Source organism: Amphiprion ocellaris, chromosome 23 (assembly GCF_022539595.1).
Source record: "Amphiprion ocellaris isolate individual 3 ecotype Okinawa chromosome 23, ASM2253959v1, whole genome shotgun sequence".
Lineage (NCBI taxonomy): Eukaryota > Metazoa > Chordata > Actinopteri > Pomacentridae > Amphiprion > Amphiprion ocellaris.
Window position 1 is genome coordinate 8,877,332 of NC_072788.1, and position 15,443 is coordinate 8,892,774.

Below are 15,443 nucleotides of genomic sequence, written 5' to 3' on the forward strand. Positions count from 1 at the left end.
AGTTGTTTGTGGGATATGATTAATTAACAGCTTTTTTTCTTGTGATTTTAATTGCTAATGTTGTAAAACAGTGAATTACCATTTGTAAAGTGGTGAAAATATTTTTACATTATTTACAGTTCTGGCCTTTGGTTAAGGAATAAGTAAATTAACCCTTTTTTCTGTGATTGCAATAGTAATTTGACAGGAAAAAGTTGTAAAATAACAGTTGAAGGCTTTTTTTTTTCATTAATAGACATATTTTTTCTTATAATAATCCCAAACATCAGTAACATAATGATTTTTTTGCTGATTTAAACACCAAGAAAAATAGAATGTTGGCTTCTTTTACATAAAAAAGCATGTAAAAATAATAAATTTACACTTTTTTGTGACTTTGATAGTTATCTGTGATTTAACAAAACATGAACATTCATAAAACAATTTTAAAAATTATTTTTCATTTTTTAGTCTATTAGTCCTGTTTAACACTTTGTTTCTGTGATTTTACGAGCCAGATGTTGTAAAACAATAAATTACCATTTGTGAAAATACAGATTTTTGATGTGGACATTATTTACAATTTTGACCTGTTTTTTTTAAAGGGTTACGATGCAAATTAACAATCATTTTTCTGTAATTTTAATAGTTAAACTAGCTAAAAACTGATTTCAAAAAAAGTTTGCTTTTTTTTTACAGTGCACCAAAAAATAACAACTAGCATCATCCCACATTAAAACTTGATGTGGAAGCTTGTTCCAGTTTCTCTGACTTTATCTCTGGTTAGTACGCTCTATGATGCTTTTCTGCTTTATTTCTTGTCCTTTACAGCTCAATAATCCTGAAGTTACCACCGAAGTTGCTGCTCATTTCAAACAAAAACATGCATAAATACTTAATTCATTCATTGAAGCCTCAGTAGAACTTTAGATATTTGCACTTTAAAGCCTCCAAGCACCAACCTGTGTCCATACAAAGCAAATTACAAGGTGTTTGTCAGAGAACTACTATCCCTTACTTTTAATTTAATGAGTAACATTAGACTTCGAGGCCACTAATCAAATTCCACAGTAAAAGGCCATTTGTATTGACTTTCAAAATAAAAGAAACCTGACGTGCACAACTCGAGCTGACAAAATTAATGGTCAAACTGCTAACATGTGGGTGGGCAGCAGCACTTAACCTGGATCAGATCCTCTTGGGAGAGTGAAACAAACTGAGACCCTCGTCTGCAAACCTCTCCGTGTTCTCCGGCCTCGCTAAAATCAATCGCAGCCTTTTACAGTGACTCCGACTCCACACAATCCGGCCTTGATGAGCAACAGCAGACGCAGAAGAGGTGAAAGTGTGTGTACGCACGTGCACGTGTGACCCTCCCGGTTAATGCAATCTACTTTAAACAAACCTGCGCCGTCTGTTTTTCAAAGAGGCCTCATTTTTTAACCATTATTCGAGGAAAAAACGAGAGCTAACTGCTAAAGCGGAGATCGAGTAATTCATTTCAGAGTCTGTCAAGCGTGGAAAAGCACTCACATTATCATCATTTAGAAGCTGCACTTTTATATAAATGTCAAACTACAGAGCTGGAAATGATTAAAGTTCTGAATATGTCACGTTGAAGTGAATTACGTGTAATTATAGAGACAGAGCTAGTTGCCTTTTGATTATCGCTGAGATTGAGCAGAGCTCTTAGGCTGGTGCGCATGAGCTCGTATTCATATTCGGGGTTTTGCATCCTGAAAAGCACACCCAAGTGTCTTGCGCATTCGCTGCCTGTTTCTTGATGTAGAAATAAGCAGTGCCGTGCTGCTTGTTGTGTTTGGCTGGATTGGGGAAGAACACTATCCCAGGAATTTCATGCATCTCAAACCTTTTCGCCCACAATTCTGCTGGGGGAGACACACACAGTCACATTCATCTGCTAATCACAAGAAGTCAAACCACATACCCGAGGTCCCTGGTCGCCTTGATCCCCCTGCAGAAGGCAAAAAAGAAGAACAAATTCAAAAAACACACACATACACAAGCAGAGCACTAATAATAAGACTCGCACCCAAATCACAAGGCATAATTCAGAACACGTTGATAAAGGAAAATAACACAGGAACCCTCAGCTATTTATTCACTGCGGCTGAGAGTAAAATCACTTATGATAACAGGGACTGACATGAATTGGGTATGAAAGAAAGGGGGAAAAAAGAGCAGCGGTGTGAGGTTTGGTGGGTTTGGTGAGGGGACTGCCAGGCCAGATTTTATGCCCCAGAGATGTTTGGCTTTGTGCCTCGTTTTGGGGGTAGATCTCCGCAATCCTGATGGAGAAAACACTTGGTTTCCAATCGACCTGAGCGGTGAAGGCTGCGGCTTTATCACATTAGAGTGAACCCGGAGAAAAAGTGCACTTTTGTTTGACGCAATTGAAGGAAGACCGAATGTTAGACAGTAAAACACGAACCTCAATCTGTCTAGAATCGGACAACGGAACCTCCTTAATCCGTCTCATCTCCAACTAATTTCAATTTAACGCCTGAGCAGTTTCAAGTAAAACTGCTTTTGGAATTTTTCCTCATTTTTCATCGAGCGACTCTTCCAAAAACCCCATTTTAATGGGAAAACAGTTGTGAATGGCCACATTGATGCTCTCTTTGTTCATCTTGGGTGGGAAGAATGCACACAGTTGTTTTTCATTTCAATAAAAAGTGCAGATGAAGTGGTTCACATGAGAACATGCATCTAATCAGCGGTTATCATAACGGATGTTCACTGTCGTATAAATCTGGTCTGTTATGTCACAGTTTTTAGCTCGATTTTCTGCTTTCAGAAGCACAGTGGAGGAAAAATAATCACACTGTTGGTTTATGATGTTCATCAACGACAACAACGATGTAAATTATACTTGTTTTTTTACTTTGCTACATAATATCTGTAATTAATAAAAATGAAATAAAATGTAAAGTAACTCAAATGTTTTCTTTGAAATAATAATAATTTTTGCTCATTTAAATACAATAAAAAAAAATCTGTCACTTCATAGTAAAATGTTGCAAAGGAGTGAATTATCGGTTATGATGTGGACATTATTTTTTTGACTTTTTACTTGTTTTTTTTTTTTTAATCTGTAAAACAACAGTTCTTTAAAAAGTATATTTAATTGCTCTGTCCTTAATCCAGTTTTTTTCTTTTTCAATGAATCATTTTTTGTGAAAATAGAAATTACATTTTTTTCCTACATTATTTACATTTTTGGCCTATTTTTTCCCAAATAACATGTAAACTGACATTTTTTTAAATGCAATTTTGATAGTTATTATCCATAATTCAGGGTGAATCTGTAAAATAACAGTTAAAGAAGATTTTTTTAAAGTCCTTTTTAAGTAATTAATAAACACATTTTTCTTTCAAATATAGGCAAATATCTGTAACATAATAATAGTTTTTATTTAAATACAGTAAAAAAAAATAGTGTCATTTTTACCATCAAAGTTGTAAAAGGATTAATTACCATTCATAAAACAGATTTTGATATGGACATTATTTTTTTTACTTTTGAATTTTTTTTTTTTTTTTTACATTTTACAAAAGTCAAAATGTAAATTTAAAACATACTTTTTTCTGTGATGTTAGAAGTTATTTGTAATCTAAGAAAACACTAAAAATCTATATTTTAAATATTGTACATTTTTTAAGTCCTTAATCTTGTCTTTTTATGGCTATGATGAATTAATACCTTTTCCCTGCAATTTCACAAATAAAATGTGGTAAAACAAGGAGTTACCATTTGTTAAAGATTTTTGATATGGACACTATTTAGAGTTTTGACTTCTTTTTCTAGGGTTAAGATGTAAATTAACACATTTTTCTCTGTGATTTTACTAGCTAATAACATGAAAAAACTGTAACATTAAAACAAATTATTTTAAAAAATGAGTTAAAAACTAACACTGGCTGTCATGTTTGTCTTACTTTATCTCTGCTTTGCACTCTCTCTGACACTTTTCCATGTAATTTCTTTTCCTTTACAGCACAATAATCCTCAAGTTATCACCCAAGTCTCTACTCATTTCAAACAAAACATGCATAAATACTTAATTCATTCACAGAAGGCCTGTGAAAGTTTTAATCTTCCTCAGTAGAACTTTAGATATTTGCACTTTAAAGCCTCCAAGCAGCAACCTGTTTCCATACAAAGTGAATTCAGGGGCGTTATCTACTTTGGTGTAATTCCACAGTCACACATTTAGTCCCAGAGTCCTGCAGACGTATAAAGAGACAATGTGGTCTATTTGCATGCTCTGCTGCTGTTTTATGGAGGAATGCTCAGCGAGGCATTTAAGGGCTTCGATTCAGTGCTCTGGCATTTGGTCTTTAACATTCTGTGCTGTGGATTTTTGAAGGCAGAAAAATTTTAATATTAAGTCTCCAAGACTTAAAGTCGGGACGATGCAAATTAAAGCAGCGAATGCCAAATGACACTATTCAAGGACAAATGAACTATGAGCAGAGCAAAAACAAAGATTTTTATGGTCTTGACCTGCAAAAATGTAAAATAAGCTGGATATTAAACCACTTGTGCGATAAATTGCTAGCTTAGTACTGAGACTGGAAACAGTTCTCTTTGGTAGTAATGTTGAAAACTGTAAAACTAAAATGCAAAAATAACAGCAAAAAAATGTAAAATAATTACAATTTTAGCTAATTTTAATGCAGTAAGACTGTAATTTTACAGTCACACACAGTAAAAGAATGAATGTGATAATATTGCAGTTTTGACCTTTTTTGGTGAACAAATTAATACTTTTTCTGTGACTTGACTAAATATTATCTGTAAGATCACATCAACAAAATATGGGGTAATCTAAAATATAGCAATTAAAAAATAATTAATATTTTTTCAGTCTTTATAATACATATTTTTTCTTTCAAGTAACTACAAGTATCTGTAAAATAATGCTATTTTTAAATTGATTTAAATGCATTAAACAGTGCAATTTCACAGTCACACATTGTAAAATAACAAACTATCATTTGAAAAATTACAGATTTTTGATGATGTTAAGTACATTTTTGCCATTTTTGCTTTTTTCAGTCAACATGTAAAATAATTTATATTGTCTGTAATTTACCAAAACAAGAAAAATCTATTAAATAAGAGCTTTAAAAAATCAGAATTTTTCAGTCCTTAATATACATATATATTCTTTTAAAATAATGACACATAATCTGTAAAACAATGTTTTCTCTTTCAACTGATTTAAAAACAGTTTAAAAAACATTAAAATTTTACAGTAAAAAACAACAAAATACAGTTAAAAAAACTACAGATTTTCGATGTGACCATTATTTACAGTTTTGGTGTGTGAATTTTACAGGTAACATGTAAATTTATTCAGTTTTTTGATTTTGAGTTTTTTTGATCTGTGATTTTATTTGTTAATGTCTGTAATTTAACAAAAGAGGAAAAATCTGTTTAAAAAGATGTATATCGCAATTTTTTTTTTTAAAAGAAAAAATAGCCCTGAAAACTGTTCAAATCTATAATTTTTTACAGTGTACGTTCAGCCAGCACCGGTCGACCTGCCTCCCTTTGTTTCAGTGTTTGTGCTAAGCTAAGCAGCTGCTGGCTATGGCTTCAAATACAGACACAAGATTGTTATCAATCTTTTAAACAATCGCAACAAGAAAGCCAATAAGTGACAGCATTTCTCAAAGTGTCAAACCATTTCCTTAAGCAGCTGCGCCAAACGTCAGAAAAACACGACACCAGTAAAATATCAAAGTGTACGATTACTCACCTTTTCCCCCTTTGGACCTGGAGGGCCCTGTGAAGAGAGAGGAAAAAGGGACCGTTCAAACAGTTGCAACGCAAAGAGGAAGAAAAATGACAAACTGAGGTCCGTGTCAGTCCATTTGGAATTATTTTGGAGACAATCATGAGTTGTCTGGAAGTGTAACAAACTGTTAAAAACCAGGGTGACCAATCATGTTAACGGAGAAACAAACACAGCTGCTTAGCAAGGACCGGGAAAGGCGACACAATCGAAAGATTAACAAACCCACTTTTGATGGAGCTAACATTGTGTGCTTTTTGACATGTCTTTCAGTATTTGATTAAAATCCCCTGTCACATGCTGGGAAACGGTACCTTATGCACTGCAGACAGCAGGGCTTGTACAAACACACAATTAAAACATAAAACAGGCCCAAATCAAGTCCATGTTTACTCAGAGGATCAAATCCAGCGATCTCTAACTACGCATTGGCAAGCACTTTGTAAAAATGTGCCCTGAACAAGAGGAACACTTCTTTTTTTCTCTCTCGTTTTTTTTTTTTTTTGCGAGGCAGCTTCGCATCCAGCGTCCGTCAGCCAGCGGCTCCTGGGTGGCCTCAGGAAGAGATCAGCAGTGAGGTGTGCATCCGTACCGGTTCAAAAATAGCATTTTTAATATTAAAGTTGAAGCCCGGCACATTGGGATTCCTCCTTATTCTGAGGTGGGACATTTGGGGAAAAGTTGGTGTTGGAAACATCACTATTAGTTCAGTGTCAGTGATCTGAGCTCCTGCAGAAACTCAACGGTGCCAGTCTGATCTGAGTTTCACATTTAAAGAAATTTGGTTTTCTCTGGTCAGAGATCAAGTATGAGAACAGCCCTGAACATTCACACTGTAAAAACTACACTGTAAAATCTGAAAATCTGGCAGAAAAACATGTTCAAAAAGTGTAAAAATAAGACAATTACCTGTTAAATTATGCTGTTTTTTTTTTTTATTTAAATACAGCAAAACTGCAAGTTTGGGGTCACATGTACAAGAAGGAATCACTATTTGTCACTAATCAGATTTTTTTTAATGTGGATATTATTGACAGTTCTGGCCTGTTTGCCCCCTTTTTTCTATGTCAATTTGTAAATTTATACTTTTTTGTGATTTAATTAGTTATTTTCTGCAATTTAATAAATTGAGGAAAATCTATAAAATAATAGTAACTTTTTTCCCATTTTTCAGTCCTTATTAAACATGTTTTTTTGTTTCACAAACAGGAAATATCTATAAAATAACTATATTTTGTCCTCATACAAATACAGTAAAATAGTTTAATTTTACCATTAAATGTTGCAGAAGAACAAATTTCCATTCGTAACAGGAAAATTCTACTAAATAGATAAATAATTACACACTTTTGGATATGGATATTGCTGTTAATTTTGACCTGTTTTTTTTTTTTAAGGTGTATCTTAATACGTTACTATCTGCCGTTTAACAAAACGGGAAAATCTGTAAAATAACAGTTAAAGAAAATTATTTGCCATTTTTGAATTATTAATATGCATATTTTTTTCTGCCAAGTAATGCCAAATAACTGTAAATAATAGTTGCTGCTGATTTAAATACAGTAAAAATTATGCAATATTACAGTCAAGCGGTATAAACTTGCAGATTTTTGATGTGGACATTATTTTTAAGTTTTGGCTTGCTTTGTCAACATTTAAATGAATATATTAATAAATTTTTTCCTGTGATTTCAGTAGTTATCTATAATTTACTGAAACACAGACAATCGATAAAACAACAGTCAAAAAATATAGTTTTTCAGTCCTTAATCCTGTTGTTATCGTGTTCTTTTCGGTGATTTTACTCATCAAACATTGCAAAACAATGAACTGTAAAACAATAAATTACCATTTGTAAAAACATAGATTTATGATTTAGACATTATTTATAGTTGTGGCCTGTAAATAATTAGGGTTAAAATGCAAATTTCTGTGATTTTACTAGTTATTTACTGGAAAATCTGTAAAACAACAATAAATGGTGAATAAAAATTGAAAACTTTAAAATAACATTCTTTTTTTACAGCACACAAAAATCTTGACATGTTCAGCCATCATGAGTATAGTTACAGTAACAGCCACGCAGGGGTTATTCTTCCCGTTTATTTCCAGAGAAAATCAGACAAACTCTCATCCGGCGAGCACGACATCAGAAGAGTTGTGTTTGGATGCTGCTCCTCTCAGTGTGTGGACCGGTGGCCCTAAAATAGCAGCTTGTAGATACCAACAGGCTTCCAGCTGCACAGTCTGAACCTGAAACGCTGCAGAGGTAGTTCAGCACTTTTACTCGGCCAGTTCTTCCCACACTGAGAGAGTTTGCAGCCAGCGTTCTGCCTGCTCGCTGCCTCTGGACGTTATTTTTGACGCTCAGTTAACTATCTGTGGCTTTGTGTGCAGCTGTGCATGTGTTTCCTTGGTCATGAGGTTGTGAACCTGCACGGCAGCGCGTCGTGCCCTTTTTATTCGAACATGAGGAAACTCGCGCTCGCTTGGGGGAAATGCAATATTAATACCCACACATCTAAGGAGGTGGTCCTGCTGCTCACTTGACCGGCCGCACAAAGAGCCACAACACACTTGTAAACACAAAACGCACTATTATGGAAACAGTGTTTCCGATTGCGGTTCCCCCGGGATGGAACAACACAACACGCTGGAATCAAATGTGACTTTTACATTTATAATGATGCTGAGGCATTCCAAGGGAGCTGAATAAGTTTTCCAGCGTGTTCCTCAAAATGGAAGGCAGCTAAAGCAAATCAGCCTTTTGTTGTGAGAGGAAATTGCCTTTCGGATAATAGGAGGTTATTGACAGGCACATACAGAAATAAACCCACTGCAGCTTTTCACACAAGCCTGCTTAAGGTATTATGTTTGGCACTGAAGAATGCGTTGGCACACACAATTATAAGGCCAAATGATTGGGCACTAAAGTTTGTGTAAAAGAAATGAAAACTCTGCATTATATGATGTGGCATTACAATAAATCCAGATTGTTTCCTGATAAACGCAGCAAAGTAATGAAGCTTCATCAAATTCACGTTGAACTTTGGTAAGAGGGCAGAAAAGCAGGTCTGTGTTTTGTTTGTGAACGAGTAAATGTGTAGGTAGGAATCCAGCAGGAGATATTCAGAACAGCTCACACACATTTAGAAGGTTTTTATCATGAAAATAGTCAATTTATGCCCGATTTATTAAATTGCAGCCCGATTTTGTGCCAAATTATTTAGAAATATTCAGAATACCAATACCAGTATACCATAGTATGACTATATTGGAAATTATAACGTCCAGATGGAGAGTCAGAAATCACAAGTCAGAGATCTGCAACTGAGAGTTAATGAGGTTGTCAATGCCGGTTTTGATTGTTCCCTTCTTCCCGAAGGACTGGGTGAAGCTGATGGACATTTTAGAGGACAGGAGGATACTGTCAGACGCTTTAAGCTGTCTCATGTGATTTCTGAGATGACAAATGGTCAAATTGACATTCGAGTGCCCAGCTACCGACATACCAGCATCCAGCAGCCATTCTTGTCTTTCTTTTGCCATCTGTGGCATCGTGTCATTGAAATAAAGCTGCATTTTAAGATCTTTTATAGTCACGAATCGCATCTTATAATGTCCGTTCACTGGTCACAGGATGTGATAATAGTCCTAAAAAACACGTCTGACTACAGTGTGGAGTAACTCAATGGTCCAGAATCTGTCACCAGCTGTAAGAGAAGAGAAACTTTTGCTTGCAGTTGGTTAAATTTAGCCCTTTCCTAATACAAACAATAAAAACTTAGGGTTTTAACTTTATCTCTGAGTCAGAAAAGATAACTTAATTTGATATCTTGTTTTTTTAAACATTGTATATGTATGATATACATATGTACAGTATTTACACTACCGTTCAAAAGTTTGGGGTCAATCAGCAATGTCCTTGTTTTTGAAATAAAAGCATTTTGTCAATGAAGATAACATTAAATTAATCAGAAATACAGTGTAGACATTGTTAAAGTGGTAAATGACTATTCTAGCAGGAAACAGCTGATTTTTAATGGAATATCTCCATAGGGGTACAGAGGAACATTTCCAGCAACCATCACTCCTGTGTTCTAATGCTACATTGTGTTAATTAATGGTGTTGAAAGGCTAACTGATGATTAGAAAACCCTTTTGCAGTTATGTTAGCACATGAATAAAAGTGTGAGTTTTCATGGAAAACATGAAATTGCCTGGGTGACTCAAAACTTTTGAACAGTAGTGTACATATACAGTATCATGTTATGCATTGTGTCTATTGTAATACCTAATGTAACATAATAACTGAGGTGAGATGAGGCGTTTAAACCTCTTAACTCTCATTTGTAGACAGAATCTTTTCATAATCCCAACTTAATCTTCATCAGTGACATGAGGAACACCTGGCAACAACATACAGCAGGATTTACTGGTGGATTTGCACTGTACGTGGAAGCGGAATGCTACTTTTGACATGCTTAAACCATAACTTACCCGAACACTTTGTTCATTTTACTCACCCATCTGGCCATAAAGCATGTGGAAATGATCTGGCTACACAGTGTGCACCTGCTCATTATACGGCCCATCATTTGCACATCACTTGGAGAGACAACACCCACTGGAGCTCAGCCAAACGGTTTAAGCGAGTACAGTAAGGGTCTTTTATAGAGACTATTAAACAGCTCACTTGCGAAGACTCTTTCAAAGGAGTGGACTGTGCTACAGTAGAACTGCAGCGGGTGTCTATTTGTCAAAGCGTCTCTGCAGCTTTGTGGTTTCACTCTGCCTTGAGGAAGGTTACTAATCAGCACCTGCTTTTCACATCTTTTTACTGCTTCTGCTCTGGCTCTTTTTCAGCGGCGGCCCTCCAGCAGGTGCTCCACGGCTCATCAAGCTGCTTCTGTTTGATCGAACCTGCTCACTGAGCATTTGCAAGTTAGTTTGTTGAACATGATTAACTCTCTCAGTGCCTGCAACACCTTTTATATATTCTGATTCTTTAATAAACGCATGCATACCTCAAAAATGTTCTTCTTAGCTCATGACCTTCACTTTATTCTTCACTTTTCATTTTTAAACTACTACTACATAGTTTCCGGGATGTTTTTTCTCACAACAGTTTAAAAGTTCTGTACCTCTATGGAAACAGGACAACACTGGCTAAAAACAGAGCTAACTGAAAACTGTTTTTTGTGCAGTTACATTTAACATTATTTTTTCCTAAAAAGGTTGTACACACTATAGATATTTTAATGCTCATACCTTTAAATTATCTCCTATCTTCTCTGTGTACACACTGCCTGCAGTTCAGCTGAAAAGTCCCTGAATTTTTGCCACATGACTGTGATTTGCAGCTCGTAGCTTCATGCTTCCACAGAGGAGGGCAGAATTTTTAGCTTTCACCAAATCTAGGGAGCGCAAATTATTTATTTTCCGCAGATTTTGAAATTAGACATGTGGAATATAGTGACTTTGATGGAATATCACGATTTTAAGTTTAAGTTTTCTGATTGAACCACACATAACACATGCTAAGTTCAGGGTCCACCGGAAAAGTTAAAAATCTGATAAGTCATTTAGTTTTTAAAGTTTCTGGCTCTGATAGATGGTGTAATTTTGGCATTTTTAAAAACAAAACATCCTTCGAAACTTTAGAAAAATAACACAAAAGATGTTTTTTTATGCTAAGCTGAAGTAACCTTCAAATTGATCACCTTGCAGCAAGAATAAGCCCATTTCAAAGAAGATTCTAAACAATTAAAAATATTGCTCTTCCAAACATGTTTGCATTTTATGTTTAGTTATGATTTTGGTGGGGTGTTTTTCACTATTACTGTATGATTTGGAGGAATTATTTCAAAGAGAACCTCTTAAAATATTAGTCCTGTGAGTGACTTAAAGTACTAAAAAATGTTCTTCATATGTGTGCTGATGAAAAGAACGCAGCTACCCTAAAGCTAAAGCCCTATATCCACTTATTGAAAATGACACATATCACATTGATGGTAAGCCTCACATCTTCTGCTGCTTAACGTTGGGCAAACTTCTGTCAAACTTCCATCCTGAGATGATTTGTAACAGAACATCCTGTGTGCATGATATTGTCGAGTTTATGGTGGACCACTGGATCAGGATAAAGCTGGGTTTTTTTTTTCTATCCAGACACATGTGTAGCTTCTCATTCGAAGCCAAACCATGACCACTGTCTCCTGCAAAGGCCTGAATGAGAAAACCTCTGCCACCTTTAAAACAGAGCGGGGGAGAAACATGGGAAGGTCTGCAGGGAAATATAAAAAGGCAGAGTGAGCCGAGGGCCAAACCCGCAAGCAACATGGAGAACGTTGTCATTCAAATCTGACAATGTAGCTTACTTCACTTCATTTACAAGGAAAGAATAAACTGATCCTGGCACTGATCTGTGTTATGTTCATCCTGCAGTGTTGATTTCTATGAATGCATTGCACAACAAGCCGGTTTTGTTACATGTTTGTCCGTTTTCAATCGTACAGAACTGCACAGGAGTGTTTGTATTTATACATAAAGTCACCTCTACCTGCCAAATGTTGTATAGTTCCTTATGCCACCAAAGCAGCTCTAACCAAAGGTGCCAAGATGCAGCAGATCCTTTAATTCCTCCATGGATCGGATTTGTTTTCCAAGATGATTGAGATTTAGATGCCAAGTCAACACTGGAACTCTTTGTCATGTTACTCAGATTATTCTTGACCAGTTTCTACAGGGAGCTTTATCCTGCTGGAAGAGACTACTGCTATCAGGGAATACCACTGCCTTAATAGGGAGTACCACATGGATGCCAAGATCTGCCGTTTCTCAGCAGAACCCTGGCAAGAGAATCACATGGCGTCCATTTTTCCCTATAGTGTATCCCGCTGCCATCCCTTGCCCAAGTAAACAATACACCCAGCCATCCCCATGATGTCAAAGAAAATCTTCCATTGCTCCATGGCCTAGTTCTCATGTACCCATTATAGAGGCTTTTGGTGATGGATAGAAGTCACCATTGGCACTTACACCTTTTTATTATAGCTAAGATTAAGGTTTGCAGCGATTTGTGCAATTTTTGAGCCACCGTTCAATCTCGATGGATACCAGTCACCCTTGAGCTCGCCGGTTGTCCTTCTTTGAACCATTTTTGCTATCTCCTGCATACTAGAAACATCACACATGACCTGCTGTTTTGGAGAAGCCCCAACCCAGTCATGTTGCGATCACAATTTGTCCCATGTCAGATCCTCACATTCCCCATTTTTCCTGCTTCCAACTCATCAACTTGTAGAACCAAACCTAATATATCCCACCAAACAAGTGTCACTGTAACAACATGTGGAACCGCTGTGGCTAATTGGTGTAACTTTGACACCAATTTACTCATCTGTACTTCATTCATCAGGCAGCCAGCTTATCCTAGTTCCATTGTTATATCAAAGAACTTGTTCATAGAGGTTTAATTTGATAAAAATATAAATCAAAGATAATCAAAAACTTTGTGGATTCAGTTTAAACTGCTGTTGTTGCCAAGGTTAAGCCAGGATTGGTTCAATATGTGCATTGTTTAACAGCAGTCTATGTCTTATATCCCATATCTTTAATATCTGTAATTTTGGTGTGTATATACATGAAAAAAGAAAAAAATGAGTATTTGCATTATTTGCAGTATATTTTCTTTTACAAGAGCCTGTGTTCAATAAACATAAATAGTTTAATCTGTCCATCACTATGAATGAGGAACCACACACACAACGCACAATGTGAAAAATACCGCCCTTCTCTAATTTCAAATTGTCTCCCATAGAAGTCAAGACACTGAATATCCATTCTTCACATTCTTACTCTCCTATAATTTAGCCAAAACATGATGGACGAAAGCTCGACAGTGTTCGCCTGACTGAGCAACACAAGGCGAGGGTCTGGCTCGAGTCCATTGCTTTAGCTGTTGTTGACATGAGCAAAATAATTCTCACGGGTTTGGCTTCGAGCTGCTTGTGCGATCTTGTGAAGCGATCCAACAAGATGCAAAAAGTCACGATCTGCTCGCAACCTCTGTCTGGACTCCGACGTATTAGTTTTCATCACGGTGACCCATTAAACTTATCGAGGTCCAGAAAACTCAATCCATCAAACAGAGCTCATATCCTCTTTGCAGAAGCTCAGCCAACTGGGCTGGCAGCAGTTTGTGCAGCCCAAACTGCCGGCCACATGGATCCAATCATCTCGCCCTGGAGCACTGGCATCTCTGAGAGCGCAGGCCAACAACTACCGCTTTTACAACCTCTTCTTTACGGGCTCTCTCGCACAGCTACACAATATTAATAAACATGTGTGTACACAGGAAGCTAAGCAAAGCGAGCCTCCAGGCACCTAGTGTTGACAGGGAATGAGTAAGTGAAGAGGGGGCAGGTGAGGAGGGCTGCTCACCACCGAGTGGGAATCAGGCCAAAGTAAACCATTTGAAAGGACTAAACCCTGACTGACACACTTCACACAGTAAAGTGAGGCGTCATGTTTGTCGCACGTTGAAATTAAATGCAGTCGAGTCTCCCGACAATCTGAATCCAGTTTAACCAGGCGGACTTACAGGAATCATTCAACATTTTGGGAAATCTGTTTATTTGCTTTCATTGCTGTGAGTTACACGAGAAGATCGATGTCACTGTGCGGTAACTACAGCCAGCAGCCAATTAGCTTTGCTTATAGCTACATGACTAGTGGTGGGAGTAAACAGCAAGCCTGGCTCTCTACGAAGGAAACTGAATCTCCATTCCAGCACATCTAAAGCTCACAAATTAACACGCTACATCCTGCTCGCTGAATCAGTAGGGAAACAGAAGAAATGATGCAGCACATGAGTTACAATTGTGCTGGGATGCTACAAACTATCACTGTAGAATAGAAAGTGGTATCAACCCTCTCATCTAAATGTCAGCAAGAAAGCAAGGTGGCATTATTTTAGAATGTCGATTTCTTCTTTCAAAAGCTACAAATCAAAGCAGCTTCAGTAGAAGGCAGCTCTGCTTCTCCATTTGGTTTTTGAAGATGTTTCGCCTCTTATCCAAGTGCTATCTTCAGTTCTGAGTGACTGCTCGGGAGTCAGCAGTCAGCAGCAATATCATCAACAAACCCATATATACGTCTTGAGGTGCAAATGGTTGTCAAACTGCCAGAATGATTGAATCTGAATGGAAACAGAAGGAATGGTGCAGCACGTAACTGTGCTGAGATACCACCAGTTGTCACTGTGGCACAGCGTACATCGATAAAAGTGGTATCAATCTTCTCATCTGACTGTCAGCAACAAAGCAAAGCGGCGTTATTTCACACTGCTGAATTTTTCCTTCAAAGGTTACAAGTCAGCTTCAGTAGAAGGCGACTCTACTTCTCTTTTTTGGTTCTTGAAGATTTTTGTCTCTCATCCCTAAACCCATGGCTTACATGTCTTGAGGTGTGAATGATTGTCAGACTGCTGGAACTCAGAATTGATGGTGGTGAAACTTTCCAGGGAGGGATCTCAGGACTGCATTTTAAGTACCTGATAAGTGGTCTCGCCTTTTGAATGGATGTTTTAGTTTAACATAGATAGCTTCCTTATGTCTTTTTTGTCCAGAATGTAAA

The 15,443-nt window shown here is 36.8% G+C and overlaps 1 protein-coding gene across 1 annotated transcript in view; it reads right to left on the reverse strand.

The window, feature by feature from the left end:
* The window catches only part of LOC111589166 (collagen alpha-1(XXV) chain), a 181,943-nt gene that overhangs the window by 56,516 nt on the left and 109,984 nt on the right, over positions 1-15,443 (reverse strand). Inside the window, exons 5-6 of the mRNA XM_035943763.2 lie at positions 5,769-5,795; positions 1,928-1,954 (exon numbers count right to left, since the gene is read on the reverse strand). Of these exons, the coding sequence (XP_035799656.1) occupies positions 1,928-1,954; positions 5,769-5,795 (54 nt within the window). The remainder of the gene's footprint in view (positions 1-1,927; positions 1,955-5,768; positions 5,796-15,443) is intronic.